The 15,224-nt window shown below is 36.8% G+C and overlaps 1 protein-coding gene across 2 annotated transcripts in view; it reads right to left on the bottom strand.

Annotated features, from left to right (window-relative positions):
• MAN1A1 (mannosidase alpha class 1A member 1) overlaps positions 1-15,224 on the bottom strand; it is a 172,871-nt gene that overhangs the window by 67,176 nt on the left and 90,471 nt on the right. For both annotated transcript variants that reach the window (XM_082668944.1, XM_082668945.1), the window contains exon 5: positions 11,467-11,561. In XM_082668944.1, coding sequence (XP_082525070.1) covers positions 11,467-11,561 — 95 coding nt within the window. The remainder of the gene's footprint in view (positions 1-11,466; positions 11,562-15,224) is intronic.

The raw sequence follows: 15,224 nt of genomic DNA on the forward strand, positions 1-15,224 counted from the left end.
TAAGAAGATCAGCTAATACCACACTTCTCTCATCAACACAACTTTTTATCTTTTCCACCTGGACAAAATTCAAACCAAGTTTTGAAATAAACACAGAACAAGACCTTGGAATCACTTACTGTATCACAAGCATTAAAATGAAATTTAAAAAAAATACAGCTCACACTAAAAATATCATTCATTTACTCTTAATGAAATTTTATTTCCTCATCTATATCTTATCCTTTTACAATTTTTTGAGTGTTTTAAAATGATCATGACATATTAATACAGTGGTACATATATATATAATTTATAAATAAAAATACATGTTCTGGGGTAAGTGCTCAAAAATAATTTACTGATAAGACAGCAAAAACGCTTAAAAACCATGGACTTGTCCTGATATAATTGTGCAGTACAAATTCTATCATGCAACTAGCTATGGTAATTGCATGTAAATAAATGGCTAAAAGTGATGCATTTATACAGTGTTAACATTAATTCTTCCTGTTAAGTTCAGGAACCATAATTTTTATACCTCATAGTGAATGAAATTGCCACAACTTTAGTCCTTATTTTATGGTATCCCAATAATTTAAAAATAACCCTTCTTCAGCTGGGCAGTTCCACTGTGTACTTCCCTTTGTTGTTCCAGATGATGACAATTACTATGAGGCCTCTATAATGTTTCCTTTGTTTGAGGAAGACTATGAGTTATAAACTGAACACATAGGAGGCTTGTTAGAATTACAGATGTGTGTATACATATTATACACACACACACACATAAACACAAACACAATTCTTTACTTGAAAAGCCATTCTTCCCTCCTAACTTAAACAGAGGTGATATGGATGGCTACCACAATGATGTAGGGTTCCTGAAATTCCATAGTGATCTGCTCTTTTGCATCTAAAAGACCCCCAACTTCTTGAATTTCTAAAGACCTGTCATAAACTTTATCCTTGTAAAATTGATACTATTTATTAATCTCACTTTAACAAATGAGGAAACCAAGGCTGAGAGAAAGAAGAGATGTGATCACATTATTTTTTAATATTGTTATATTCAATAAAACGCAGCATCTTAAACACATGGTTTGATGTATTTTGAGAAATAAATATGTATTTGTCACACTATTCTTAAGGTAGTGGAAGCAGGACTTATATTCCTGTTCTTTCTGCTGCCATTTTCTTACATACTTACAATCAGCAAAGTTATAGGAATTGGCACTGTCAGATACTTAAAAACTTATGGCAAATCTGTAATTCAGAACTCATTTATTTTCCAAAGTCCATTTGCAGAATGCCAACCAGGTATAAAAAATCACTATGCTGACAGCAGTTTGGAACAGAGAGAGTGGGACAGGACATTCCGTAGCTCCCTGAGGAGAGAGGGCACCAACCCAAGGGCACAAGGCATAGAAAAGCAGAGATAAGAGAACACAAGAATGTGTAATAGTTTTGTCCAGCCCATACAGACGATCATTTAGAAAATCATATGCTTTAAGAGGGTTTGGCAGGTAGATTTACTGGCCTTTGAAATAAATGTAATCATATTTTAGAAGAAAGAAACACAAAAAATCCAAGCTCTTTGTATAATGTACACACACATAGCCATTAGGAATGATACGCACCTTAAAACAGCGTATGCAACTTTTATTGTACTTCCAGGGAGTAGAACAGACTTATGCTTAAATTTTGGAAAGCTGCTCACTGATAAAGCCATTATAGTAATTGCACTGGGTCTGTTTATTAATTTGTCACAATTAAGTCAATAACAGCTTTACTAATGTCCTATTACTTGATTAGTTTTGAAAGTGATTATCTTAAGAACTCGACTTAATTGGAAGCCTCTCAATTTACAAGGTACATTAAACTCTCAGTAGCATCTTAAGATTATTCAACATATGCAGGTCATTACCAGTAATCACTGTTTTGTACAAATGTTCCATAGAAACTATAGCATGACATGCCAAAGAGGGAGAATGAGAGTTAATTAATAATGCCAGACTCCAAGTGACATTTCCAGGATAAAACGGCAACATGGGCATTCATATAAAGTCTTCCTAAAACTGGGTCTGTTACTAAAAATCAAATAGTGGAAAGCTAGCAACTCTACACCTTACAGATGAAGACAATTTGTCATGATTGCTAAATCACCAGATTGCACTGCCTCTACTCATGCCCAGCTGCACATTAATTTCCAGATTAGTAAATTACAATTAATTCTTACTACTGCTCCATCACTTTTCTTTTTCCAGTTAATAAAAGAGACTGCAATCAATAATTGTTCATCCCAGTTTTCAGAACAGTTCAACTACAGCTATTACTACATAAGCAGGAAACGTGAGTGGTTCGCGTACCCAAGGAGACTGTGAGGTCTTTAAAAATTATTGGCTGCAGCATAAATATTTTATATTGACCTTCCAATTCCAACTCAAAGATTCAAAGTAGTTAGTTGAATATTTACAATGATTAACAATTATAAAGGCTGAGAAAGTGTCTTGAGACCTAGGCTGATTTTCAAACACCTATTCAAACAATTTCATAACTTTTAGATTAAACTTTATTAGATATTTGAAAGGTCTGCCCTACACTAACAACGTGAGCCTGGTCTTGAGATTCATCACAGGAAAACTGATTGCTGCTTCATTAAAAACCTGGGATTGTAACTCCTTGAAAAGATTATTCCACTGCTGACCTGTAAAGGCACTGTATGAATTATGTGTTTTGACTTGTTCCTAATCTAAGTTCTTCACACAGAATACATTTCAAATTGCCAAGGCTGATTTGCCCCCAACTGTGTGAACACAGTGAACAAAGCTGAATCTGTAAAACATTAGTTCTGTGCATTTGAAAATCTTCGGATGAAAGGCACTTTGAGTTTGTTGCATTCAAATAACTATGCGTCCTTAAACAAAATTTTCCTGGTGAGTTAACCACTTAAACAGTGGGGATGCTATGGGGAAAGTCATGGTCATATTCAACGATCCAATCCCATGGATTTTGTACCAAGAGTCTATCTGCCAAAAGTTGAAGAGTGAGGAAGGCCTCTTAAGAGACTTCCCACACACCACAAGTCGTTTTTTAACGGCTTTAAGCAATCCTCTTGGGATAGTTTGTCTCTCAATTGCCTACACACCACCTTTGATACGTTACTGCACTTTAATTACTCATTTGCTGTAATTGAGCCATAAAGGCAGGACCTTACGAAAATATACAAAAAATATTTTTCAATATCTAATCCATGGTTGAGTAAAATAACCAGTTTATTCACACATCACTTTTCTGCCACTCCCTTACCAGAAGTACAGCAGAAGAGGTCTGTGGCAGATGGAGATTCTTGGAGAAAGAGAGTGGGTGGTGTGGAGAAGTTATGAGGACTCTTAGAGTCTGTGTTCAGAAACAGATTAGATCTGCTTCTTCCGCCAGAGAACAAAGGACACTGAAAACCCCATTTACCTGGGTATTAAGTTCAATTATGACCAGAGGAGTGGGAAGAAAGGGAACAGTTCATCTGCCCTTAGGCTCTTCAAATTCCTTCTGCCTCACAACGCATGACTAAGAAACAGCAAAGCATCCTTTGCTCAGAATTACTTGTCCCTTAAGTCTTAATAAAGGAGGCTATACACAAAGTACATTTAAATTAACTGTTGCCATCCTTATTGTCCACTTGCAATAAATAAATGCCTTTAGTTTGGTCAAGCTACTAAGTGCCTGGCATGGACGCAGTGATCGGTAGCTTGGTGAGAGGATTAAATGATTTGGAAGAAGCTTAGGTTCTCTCTTCCTCTGGTGGAAGGATAACCTTAGCCTCTTTTCATGGGCTGTGGAATGTCCTCAGATACAAAACAGGTCACCAGCTGCTGTTAATAAAGTCGCTTTGCTTGAAGCAACAAGAATGGCTTTATGGAAATAGCTCTTCTTCTTAACAGTCACCCCGAAGTCCTTAATTAAAAATGCCTTTTTTCTCCTTCTATGCTAAAATGACCCAAACTTTGCTTTCTAGTCTTACTGGATTAAAAACTATATATTGCAAGGGAAAAAAGGAGATGTAAACTCTTTTTGGGTAATTAAGGTCTGGAATTAGCTGTTTTCTAGAAGCAACAAACTGCTTAGGGATAAGTGAAAATGTTGGGTAATTATTAACAAAAATAAATTAATCACAGAAACAGACCCCCTAACCCCCCCACCTCCACCCCATGGATGTTTGGAGTTGAGCAGCTCTGAGATTTAAGAATCTAAACAGCTTGGATGGCTCAGTCATTTCTTCTATTACAATGGTTCTCAAAGTGTGATCACTGAACAGAAGCATCAATCAGCCTCTGCATCACCTGGGATCTGGTAAGAAATGCAAATTATCAAGGCTGACCAAAAATCTGCTCAATCCGGAACTCTGCGGGAGGGGCTCAGCAATAAGTGTTTTAACAAGCCCTCTAGGCAATTCTTACATACATACTCTAAAAGGTTGGGAACCACTGTTCTATTAAAGCTGGGTATTTTCAAACCAATTGCCTAATATATTTCTATATTTCAAGAATTAAACTGACAATTAATGGGGAGGGAAAAGTTTTCAAAGGTAACTGAGAAGAGAAATGCAGCTATCCTTAGGATAAAAATACTAGATTCATAGCAGTGATTCTCAACCCTAGAATGAATACTGGAATGGTTGAACAGGTTAAAAAAATACCAGGACCTTACTCCAAGCCAGATGAAACTGAGTGTAGGGTAGAGAGGCAGCAATGATATTTAAAAAATGCACCAGTTATTCTAAAGCACCGGGAAGGCTAAGAATCACTGATAGAAAATAACCACAGCAGTCAGACTCTTAATAGAAGTAGGACAGCCTAAGAACTAGAAAACAGGGCTACGTGGATGTTTCTAGCAAGAATATATATATACGTTTTCATAGACTAGGTTTGTGTCATATTAATTAAGCACTAGCTGGCATGCGGGACTTGGGAAGATAACATTACATTTTATTGCCTCATAGTCTCCTTAAACCTCCTGGGTTGAACAGTTCTTATTTCTAGAAGAGATAAGTCACCAATAAATATAATTTGAGAGAGGAATCTGAGTTTTGATCTTATAGGCTTATTTCAAAATAATTTTAAAAATAATATATATTGGAGCATGAAGCCACCACGATCCTATATGGACTATGGGGATACCTTCTCTCTACACTTCTAGCTGGTTCTACTAATACCATCTTCCTTCCTGACAGAGGAAAATGGGACTCGAGTTTGAGAATGGATTAGAAGCACTGAGTGGCTTAAAAACAGAAGATTACCATAAAAAGGCATCAAAACCAAGTCAGTTTTAGCTATGTCCTATTTTACTGTTTTATACACACACACACAATTTCATAATTAATATTGAGCACAAAACCATAAATTAATAATAATTCCAATTTACATTTATTTCATAGCACTTTGCAATGATTAATCTTCTTTTACACATTAATTCATTAGATTTCCACAAAAATGCCTCATGAGGTCATCAGGATAGATACAATCATTGTTATTTTAGTTTTGCTTATGAGAAGACAAACTTAATTGAGTGAATTATCCAAGGCCAAGAGTTATATTGACAATGTTAATAAGTAGTAGCTTTAGCTGTGGTAATATTTTGATGTCTGATATTAGTAATTTTGTGCATGTCAGTTTTAAAACCTCAAAGTATGGTTATTTTTATTTCCAGAAGAGTATAAATAGACAAATGAATTAAAATAGATAAAAGAGGGAAACCCAATATAATAAAGTATCCAATCAGAAAAAATAAACACATAAAGCAGTTTCGCTTAAAATACTTGGAAAGACTGTAACTTCTTTTTTACTTTTCTAGAGTTGGTAGAACTTTTTTTTTTGTGGTACGCGGGCCTCTCACTGTTGTGGCCTCTCCCATTGCGGAGCACAGGCTCCGGACGCGTAGGCTCAGCGGCCATGGCTCACGGGCCCAGCCGCTCCGCGGCATGTGGGATCTTCCCGGACCGGGCCACGAACCCGTGTCCCCTGCATCGGCAGGCGGACTCTCCACCACTGCGCCACCAGGGAAGCCCTAGAGTTGGTAGAACTTATCTTTGAATTCTTAACAGATCCATAAAACATATAAATAAAAGATAAATTGTAAGATGCAGCTCTGATTTTATATTTGGGCTATATAACTGCTACAGAACATTTTTAGGATAACTAAGTACTATTTTACTTCTTAGAATATTAGCAAATCATTAAATAACTTTGATCTTCTCATATCAGAAGATTTGTTTCTTGATAAATTTTATATTATTCTTATGATGTTAAAGTATAGAACTGTATTCTGCTTCATTTTAAAACATAATACACCTCTTTCAAATCTGAAACCAGGTACTTTAAAAGATGGTTAGCAAATTTAAAAATGTAGAAGTTTATATTTCAACTGTCAAGTAAATATGCAGGGAGATATATGGAAAATACTTTAAAAAATTTTAACCTAATTAGACTTTCATACTTTGTGTCTATTAAAACTCATCAACTATAATTTAATATTCAAGCATTTTACACCACCAAAGTATTACAAAACACAAAAAGGGGGTTTGTTACAATATACATACTACATGCTTCATGCAGGATAATCTCTCACTATTAGAAAACATTAAGCTGCGTACTCTTCTTAATTAAGACCCCATTTCAGATAAAGTAAAGCAATTTGCAATTTAATTATAATAATACACACTGCAATGTAACTAATGACATAGTATGCATTTGCATTGGATAATTAGAGTAGTCGGTAAATAAAGCTTTACAAAGCAGGAAATAAAAACAGGTAAGGGAGTTGTGGTTCGTTCATCTCCTTGCTTACTAATGAGAGCTAGAATAGAGATCAGTCACTTCCCAGCACGTTCCTTGATGTGTGCAATAAAATCACGTGCTGTAGACAGATCCACTAACCTAATATAACCACCAGGTAGGTGTCAGTTCAGAGAAATACACGAAGAGAAACAAGTGATAAAGCAGTATAAGCTAAAACTAACTCATAGTAAAGACAGAGTAATTACTAGGAATGCCCAGACTATATGCCCTGTGATGTAAATGAATAATGGGAATATTAACCGCATTATTTCAAATTAAGAACACACTTTAGAAAACCCCAAATTAGTATATATATTCTACTTAGGCTTAAATTATACCTAGAATTATGGAAGTGGTGAAATGTTTGATTTTACAAACCACAAAAGTGATTTTTCTTCTTTAGGTTGGAGAAAAAAAATGCATAGGGTCTCTTGCTAATAGTAGTAACAAGATCAGACATCAAATTTTAACATTTTCACATTAGAGAAACTGAGTTCTACCAAAATCTAATCTGTTAAATCTAGGCAATGTTTTCCTTTTAGCAGAGGTATTACGTAACTTACGCATCTTCATTTTACTGTCATATTGGTGAAGCAAGCATGTTGCTCTAATCAGGTACTGTGTAACATCCAGGTGTTTGTTCAGTCAAATTACCACTTGTTATCAACTCATAATTTCAATTAACTTACAGCTTAATATAGCATCTCTTGAATTGAGAATTTATTATAGATGGAGCAGAAGAGATAGTTATAACATTTTTTTCTGAACAGATTTGGGACAGACTTTCTAATGCAGGATATGAGTAAATTATTTAGGTTCTCTGCTATTCTCAGTTTGCACAAATACTGAAATCTAATTTGGCTTATTGGTGTTTTGGCTCCAAATACATAAACCTCCCCAATTCAAAATACTGCTTGCTTTAAATCAACCTGGTGAGTACTCATTATCTCTCCTTGGCACAGACTACCTTACATTTGTCAATTACATGAGTGAGTGTATAACATACAAAATATATATTCTGCTTTACTAACCAGGCTGTAAATATGAATACCCTGAGAGAAACACCATGTCTGTTATCTTTTTAAATAAAGTGAAAAGAAGCAGAAAATCTTACCTGGACCTAGCATAGAAACTTCATCACAGCAGGGACTAAAATAAATGCTTTTTTTTTTTTTTTTTTTTAACAAAGAAAAGGTAAAGAAACCAATTATCTTTAGGCAAAAACCTGAATACTAGAGGAATGTGAACCGATAATACCAGTAAGTTCACATTTTTGTTAACATATAGGTGTTGGCGAAGAGTAGCCTCCATAACTATGTTCAAAATTGAGGCACAAGAGCAGAATTATATTACAGACAGCATATTTGCCTCCCCCATCATAATTATTGCCAAGAGTTTCAAAGCCAGTCAACAGTGAATACAGAGCTATTCTAAAAAGCATGCTTGAGCACTTTTTTCTCTTGGGCATCCTTCCTTTTTCTCTTGGGCATCCTTCCTATCTATAGATACTCCCTTATTCTGAGAAGTTAATTAAAATATAATTTTGCCAGACATATTTTTCCCCATCTCCTTTGAAACTTCTACTGGTGACAGGCTTCAGAAAACTAGAAAATAAGCTCCATGCCAGCTGTCCCTTGTCCCCTGGCCCATACTGTGAAAATACAGAGATTCAGAGAAAACAGCATATATGTACAGGTTGACATCAACAGCACATCCTGAAATCTAATTATTGCAGTTAAATATGAAACACTGCTTTTGTCCCCTAGAGAAAATTCTTCAAGATGATAAATCAGTTTCACAGCTAGAAGAAGAAAGGATTCCATGAGAGTACTTGATTGGGCAAAGGGATAGGATGAATTTTAGTGGGTTGATATGACTATTAATTTTGCCAAGGTTTATTGCATAAATTTGGGTAAGCCACTGCCATTTAGTAAATGGAATTGAGAGTGGATAAAATATATAATAAAAAATTCATACAGGTTGCCAGGAAGAAGTTAAAAGTGTTCCTGTCAGTTGTAAAATGGTCACCTAATTTCCTCTAGTTTAACATGAAAACATCAGAGAATACATAAATGAAATGGCACATTATTTTTGATCCAAAATAATTTTCCTGTAATATTTGAAATTAAAAGTTCTAATGTAAAATACTGTAAAATACTGTAAAATACTGTAAACCTAAAATAAGGTCTTAAGAAAAAGTTAAAGCCCTAGTTAATGAACTTTCAGGAGATACAGATAAAAAAGATAACAGCAGATTCAATACTGAATAGTTTTTAGAACTACTCCTTTATGTACTGAAAAATATCTCCACTGTACACAAAGATAGGTATAACTAAGGAAAAAATCCTCTTGGCTGTAAAAAAATAAACACTATGTTAAATATGCTTTAAAACCATCTAATTTCTTATGATGATTTCAAGAGAGGCTAGAATTAATTAAATGATATCAGCACCTTACAATAACTAACTGAACTTTTGCAAAGATGTAGGCCCGCACCTCTATTAGTTTTCGGAGGCCTTTATCTAATTCCATTACCTTCCAGGAAGCAATAAGAACTATCTCCACAGCATCTTAGAGTAGAAGGCTGGAGTGATCATTCACTCCAGTATTTTAAACCTGGGGAGCCCTTAGGTCCTAGGTGGACTCCAATGGTACTGTTAGCTTTTGGAAACTGAGTAAAAGTACGTGTACTCAGGAATATGCCTTTTATGAGGAGAGGGCCGTGTTTCATCAGAATTTCAAAGTGAAATAAACATGAAAAGGTACAGAAAAAACTAGTTAAGTAGCCTAACTTCCAGTTTACAAATAAGCCTGGAGAGTTAAAATGATTGCTCTAAAGACAAACCTAGAATAGCTATAAAATACCTAGAACCAGGTCTCTTGATAACCAATTAACTCAGTGTACTATTATGCCCATATCATTCTTCTCAGAGGGTAAGTAGGAAAAATGTGTTAAATGTGCACAGTGTTTTCATAATTGGATCTTATCTCAAGTAACAGAGAAGTTTCTAGGTCAGAATACTATCTATAAATACAAAGTATGAAGATATGGAAGGCAATACAGGTGATCTACGTAAGCCAAAAAAAACCCCTCACGGATCTCCCAACACCATACTGCCTCCAAGCCAAGCATATACGCCCACTTTCACCCTAAGACAGCATAGCACATGCCACTGATCTCCAAGCTGACAGAGAAAGCCGCAGGAGTCCAAAGGGAAGAATGGATGGATCCTGAGATATCACAATGTGCAATAGAGAACTACCTCAGTTTAACACGGCCCAGGGGTTTGAACTTTCCCTGGCTCACTGCCTCAACACCCACGCCTCTGCCCCAAACACACACACACACACACACACACACACACACACACACACACACGCACGCACGCACACACACAGAGACACACATACATATATAAAATTATAGACAGGTACAGCGTGATTTCAAGTATAGATGTATAACATACAAATGAAAACAAAGCATGAATTTAACTGATTTATTAGCCAATTAATTTCATGATTTTTCATGATTAATTTTAGGAAGGGATGTCACTAAAATAAATAATTAGGAAGAAATGTGCACTAATCTTGCCAAGTCACCCTGTGTATCCTCTTGCCATTTCTAAAACAAGAAAGCCATTTAACTTGTGCCTATGAATCAATATGTGTATAAACATCTAAGCACATATTCTAGCTCCTCCGTTTACATATGGTATGATTTTGGGCAAATGACTTAGTCTCTCTGTGACTCAAGTTCCTGATTAGTAAAACAGAGATAACAGCAGTACTGACCTTACTGAGTTGTTGTGAGGATTAAATGTGGTAATATGGGTAAAGTACCTAGAATAAACTTTCATATTTTATGATGACAAAAGAACTGTCATCATTGTCATCCTCACCATCATCACAAAGAGACATATAGGCAATTAATTAGTTATGGAGAAGAAGGAGTTAAGAAGGAAGCTTAAGATAAAATTGTTTATTAACAAAACGCTCAAGCTATCATGAAAATTCAAACTACTTCCTGGGAGAATACCAGAAAGTCTATTCGGCCCAGGCGTTTCTTGGGGCCACATTGCCATGGACTTGGCATGCCAGGGTTCTCCACCCAAATGGGATGAGAAGGATGGGTTGATCTGGGCCAATGGAGCAGTCCCTTCCCTCCTTACAACTGTGGGTGAGCAGCGTCAGGTGCTCCAGTCTCAGTTACACCAACTTGTTGTGTGGGAGACCTGATTAGTCTAAATGTTGTATCTCTGCAATATCTCTGACCAGCAGCTTAACTGAAGGGAAGTGATCTTAGGAATTGACTTCTTTGAAAGTGAAATGTTTTGATGACAATTTTAAAGATAATGGGATGCTCTCGGAATTTATGGAGACAGTATGCAACATCCCCATGAAACAGTGAAAACCTTGAATCATGTCTTGTGTGCATGCCTCTCTTGGGGTCATTCGATCCCACGACGGGAACCCATCTAAAGCCACGGAACAATGAAAAACACTAATAACTTCCAACACAAAGACAGACACCAAGACTCCCAATGGTGTTAGTCACCAACATCATTCAAGTAATTATCCATCCGGTGTCTATTTGTTAGACCACAATCTTGAATATGTCAACTTAAAATATGTTGTCGAAAATGAAGAGTTTTACCTTTTTATATTCAGCAATGCCCAAGGTATTCCAGAGGGAGTATGAAATGCAGGTAGCAATTTTACCCCAAGTTCCACTGCTTTCTTTCGAAATATCTGAAACGTTAAACAATTAAGTGAGCTACTGTTGAAAGAAAAACAAAATATGCTATTCTACTATCTCACACTGAGCATGCTTCTACTTAAAATTTTTTTGATATGAAAAAATAAAAGTTTCTCAAATTAATAGAATTACCTAGGAATGTAAGAATGGTCCAGGGGCCATTGTGCTGTGCAGTATTTATTACCAATCTTGGTTGCACAAAGAATCATGTAGGGAGGTTTGAATAATACTGATGTCTGGGTAGCACTCCTACGATTCTAATTTCTATGGTTTGGGGCTCCCAGGTGAGAATTTTTTAAAGCACCACAGGTGGTGTCAAGTGATTCCAACGTGCAAGCCAGAGGGGAGAACCACTGTTGCTGGTGAGTAAGTCTTGGATTGAAAATCAGGAGCTCTGGTCCTGTTCTGCCTTCACTTATTTACTAGGGCACAGAGAAAGCATAAGTTGTAAAAAGACATATTATTACAAGTAATCTATACATCCTCTCAGCCCTGTGCGGTTTTAACTTCCTCTTACGTTAAGTGTAGGTGATATGGAAGATACAAAGTTAAATTTGATACAAATTTCTGCCAATAATTTAGTAAAGAAGGCAATATATGCATATATGTATCTGGAACACAGATAAAATGACTGCATAACTTAAAATCACCTAGGAGTTCAGGTGAGTTCAGTAAGTCTGTATGGTGGAGACGGCATTTAGATGAGGATTGTATGCAGTGTGTAATGGGGTTTAATAATGCTAGAGACAGGCTGAGGCGGGGGGAGTGGAGGGGCATCCCTGAAGGTAAGCACAGACACAGGCAAGCGGGGGCCTGCAGAAGAAAATGGAATAAGTCAGCTTCCCTGTCCACAAAAAGGGGGAATACTGGAAAATAAGGTCAGGTGTACATAGCATAGGCCCAAATCATGAAGGCTCATAAATGTAAGGCTAAGAATTTTATCCTGTTAAAATGGAAAAATATTGAAAGTTTCTGAGCAGCCAGTTCACTTGAGCAGAACTGTGCTTTAGGAAGATTCATTAGATGACATCCCTTCACAGTTTTAGGTCCAAAGAAAAGCACTAAGTTAATTTACTCATTGAAGGAAGGACTGCTACAGCTTTCCCCGTTATAGCTGTGGCAGCAAGCAGGAGCCTTGTCCCTTCTCCTTGCCATACTGTATGACTGAGCATGGTGGGCTGGGAGCTTACTATTGCTTCTGCCTCTTCCTCAAACAAGGGAGATGTGAGAAAGGTTGGGGAAACCCTGAAAAGCATGGAGAATGAAAGCAAAGTCCTCTCCCAGCAAGGGAAAGCATTCATTAAAGCCACTGTCAAAGAAGCCTTGTGTGTCCAGAGGAAGGGGTTTCAGTCCTTAACTCCTTCTTTAAGACCCAAGCCTCCCCACAGAGAAATCCAGGCACTGGGCTTCGGGGCTGAGGAGAATTCAGTAATACCGATATTGACACTGTTTCTGAAACCCTACTCTTTTGGAATCTAACTCTTACTTTGTAATGAAAGTTGAGGAAATAATCAGTTTTAATGTAAGAATTTGGCTGGCAGTCAATTTAGATAAACTAGCATTCCTGGAATACAAATGAGGACACAGACATTTGTAGTATATAAGGAACTAAAAAATAAAGATACCATTTTTTCCCCACAAGTTATTATTATAACTCTTTCTGAAGTGGACAATTTCCTGTTTCAACAGCAAACGGTGAATGGAAGAAGAGGAGAAAGAAAATAAGCCAAAAGGTATATTCTTCCTTTCCTGTCTCTGTCATGCCCTAGAGAATTCCAAGGTCTCTTCTGCCGTAAGGGATTATCCAATCACTGCCCAGCCATCTGCTGACTTTCTAGTTTCCACCCAACTTTTAAAACTGTTAATTAATTAACTCCTTTTCAAGAAACTTACATAGGACAGAAGTCAGACTTGTAATTAAAACACCATCATGAATATTACAGCCATATGGCATGGGAGTTAAGGGCTCAGGCTTTGAAAACACAATGCCTATATTGGAATCTCAGCTCTACTTCTTCAAATTGGGTATAATCTTGGGCAAACTGCTTAATCTACCTGTGCCTAAACTTCCTCAACTATAAATTGGGGATAACAATAGCATTTGCTATTTTAAAGGTTGTGGAAAGAAACTGAATGAACTATTATATTTAAAGACCTTAGGACACAAAGTCATCACTCTAAAAGGTTAGTGGTAGTTTTTATGGTAAAATGATAAGGGTATTTCCCCAAGAACTTTCCCTATTTACTGCCTGAAATTCTTTCTTTTCTTTAATCCAGCTGCTGTTTTGGTACGTTCTACTTGGGTTCTCTGTGTGCGTGAATATGTATTTTTATAGACAAATATAGGTTGGCCAAAAAGATCATTCGGATTTTTCCATAAGATGTTATGGAAAAATCCGAATGACCTTTTTGGCCAACCCAATACGTGTGTGTGTGTGTGTGTGTGTGTGTGTGTGTGTGTGTGTGTGTGTGTGTGTGTGTGTGTGTGTGTGTGTGTGCGCGTGTGTGTGTTCGCGTGTGCATGTGCACGCACATGTATGCCTCCCCCACCCTCAAACACACACTCTTCATCAAAAGCATTCATTCTCAAGAGCTAAGCCTTTAGTTCGCATCATTGCATTCCCAAATTCAACTTTCCATCTTGACTCTAGCTCTGCACTTCTACTTCTGTGCTCACATCACAATCTGGGCACCCTGTTGTCTTTTGGAACTTAAGATATCCAAGGTGAAATCAATCATTTAATGTCCAAGGCAAATGTCCCTAGTTCCATCACTGACACTACTGGTCAGCCAGTCCCTGGGGCTCAAGAGAGCACGCATTTTGACTTCTGATTTCTCTCTTCAGTTATTAAGCATCAACATTAAAGTTCTTGGCAACATCACATATACAGCCCATTCCCTTTCTGTGATACAAGCACAGTCCATTCATATTTTCATCACCAGGTACTATGAAGGGCATGAGAGCAAAGAAGGTCCTCTTACCTGGTTTCCCATTCTCCAGGATTTCCCCTCCTGTCTCCATTAATCTGTATCTATGTTATCTGATTTCTCTTTTTACCATACAACTTTCTTATTTCAAGAAACCATAATAATTCCCTCTGTTGTATGAAATGTCATGTCAGAAATGATCTACTGACTTTTCAGTGACCTCTATGAATCAGACCATCTATTATCTTCTATTTTTTCAAAGACCATCCTGGTTGAAGCTTGAGTCTTCAGGGTTTCAAGTACTCATTCAAGTTCAGTCTACCGTAGTATCTTTGTTAAAAAATGTTTTTCCTCTCAGATCTATTGAGATATAATTGACATACAACATTGTGAAAGTTTAAGGTGTAACACATGATGATTTGATACATGCAGATATTGTGAAATGATTACCACAACAAGGTCAGTTAACACTTCCATCTTCTTGCATAATTATCTTTTGTGTGCATGTATCATGCCATCTTAGTATACTTATTTACATAGTTCTCTCATCCTGAAACACGCTGTTCTGCCTCCTGTTGGCCAATCCAAATTCACTCATTCTCCAAGGTCCAGATCAAGTCCCAACCCCAGGCCAAGATCTTTATCTTCTGTGAACTTCTACACTGACAACTGGCATCACAAAATGCAGCATTTGATTACAGAGGGCAAGATCCAGATCTCTCAATGTT

This window comes from Grampus griseus, assembly GCF_964374135.1.
Source record: "Grampus griseus genome assembly, chromosome: 13".
NCBI lineage: Eukaryota > Metazoa > Chordata > Mammalia > Artiodactyla > Delphinidae > Grampus > Grampus griseus.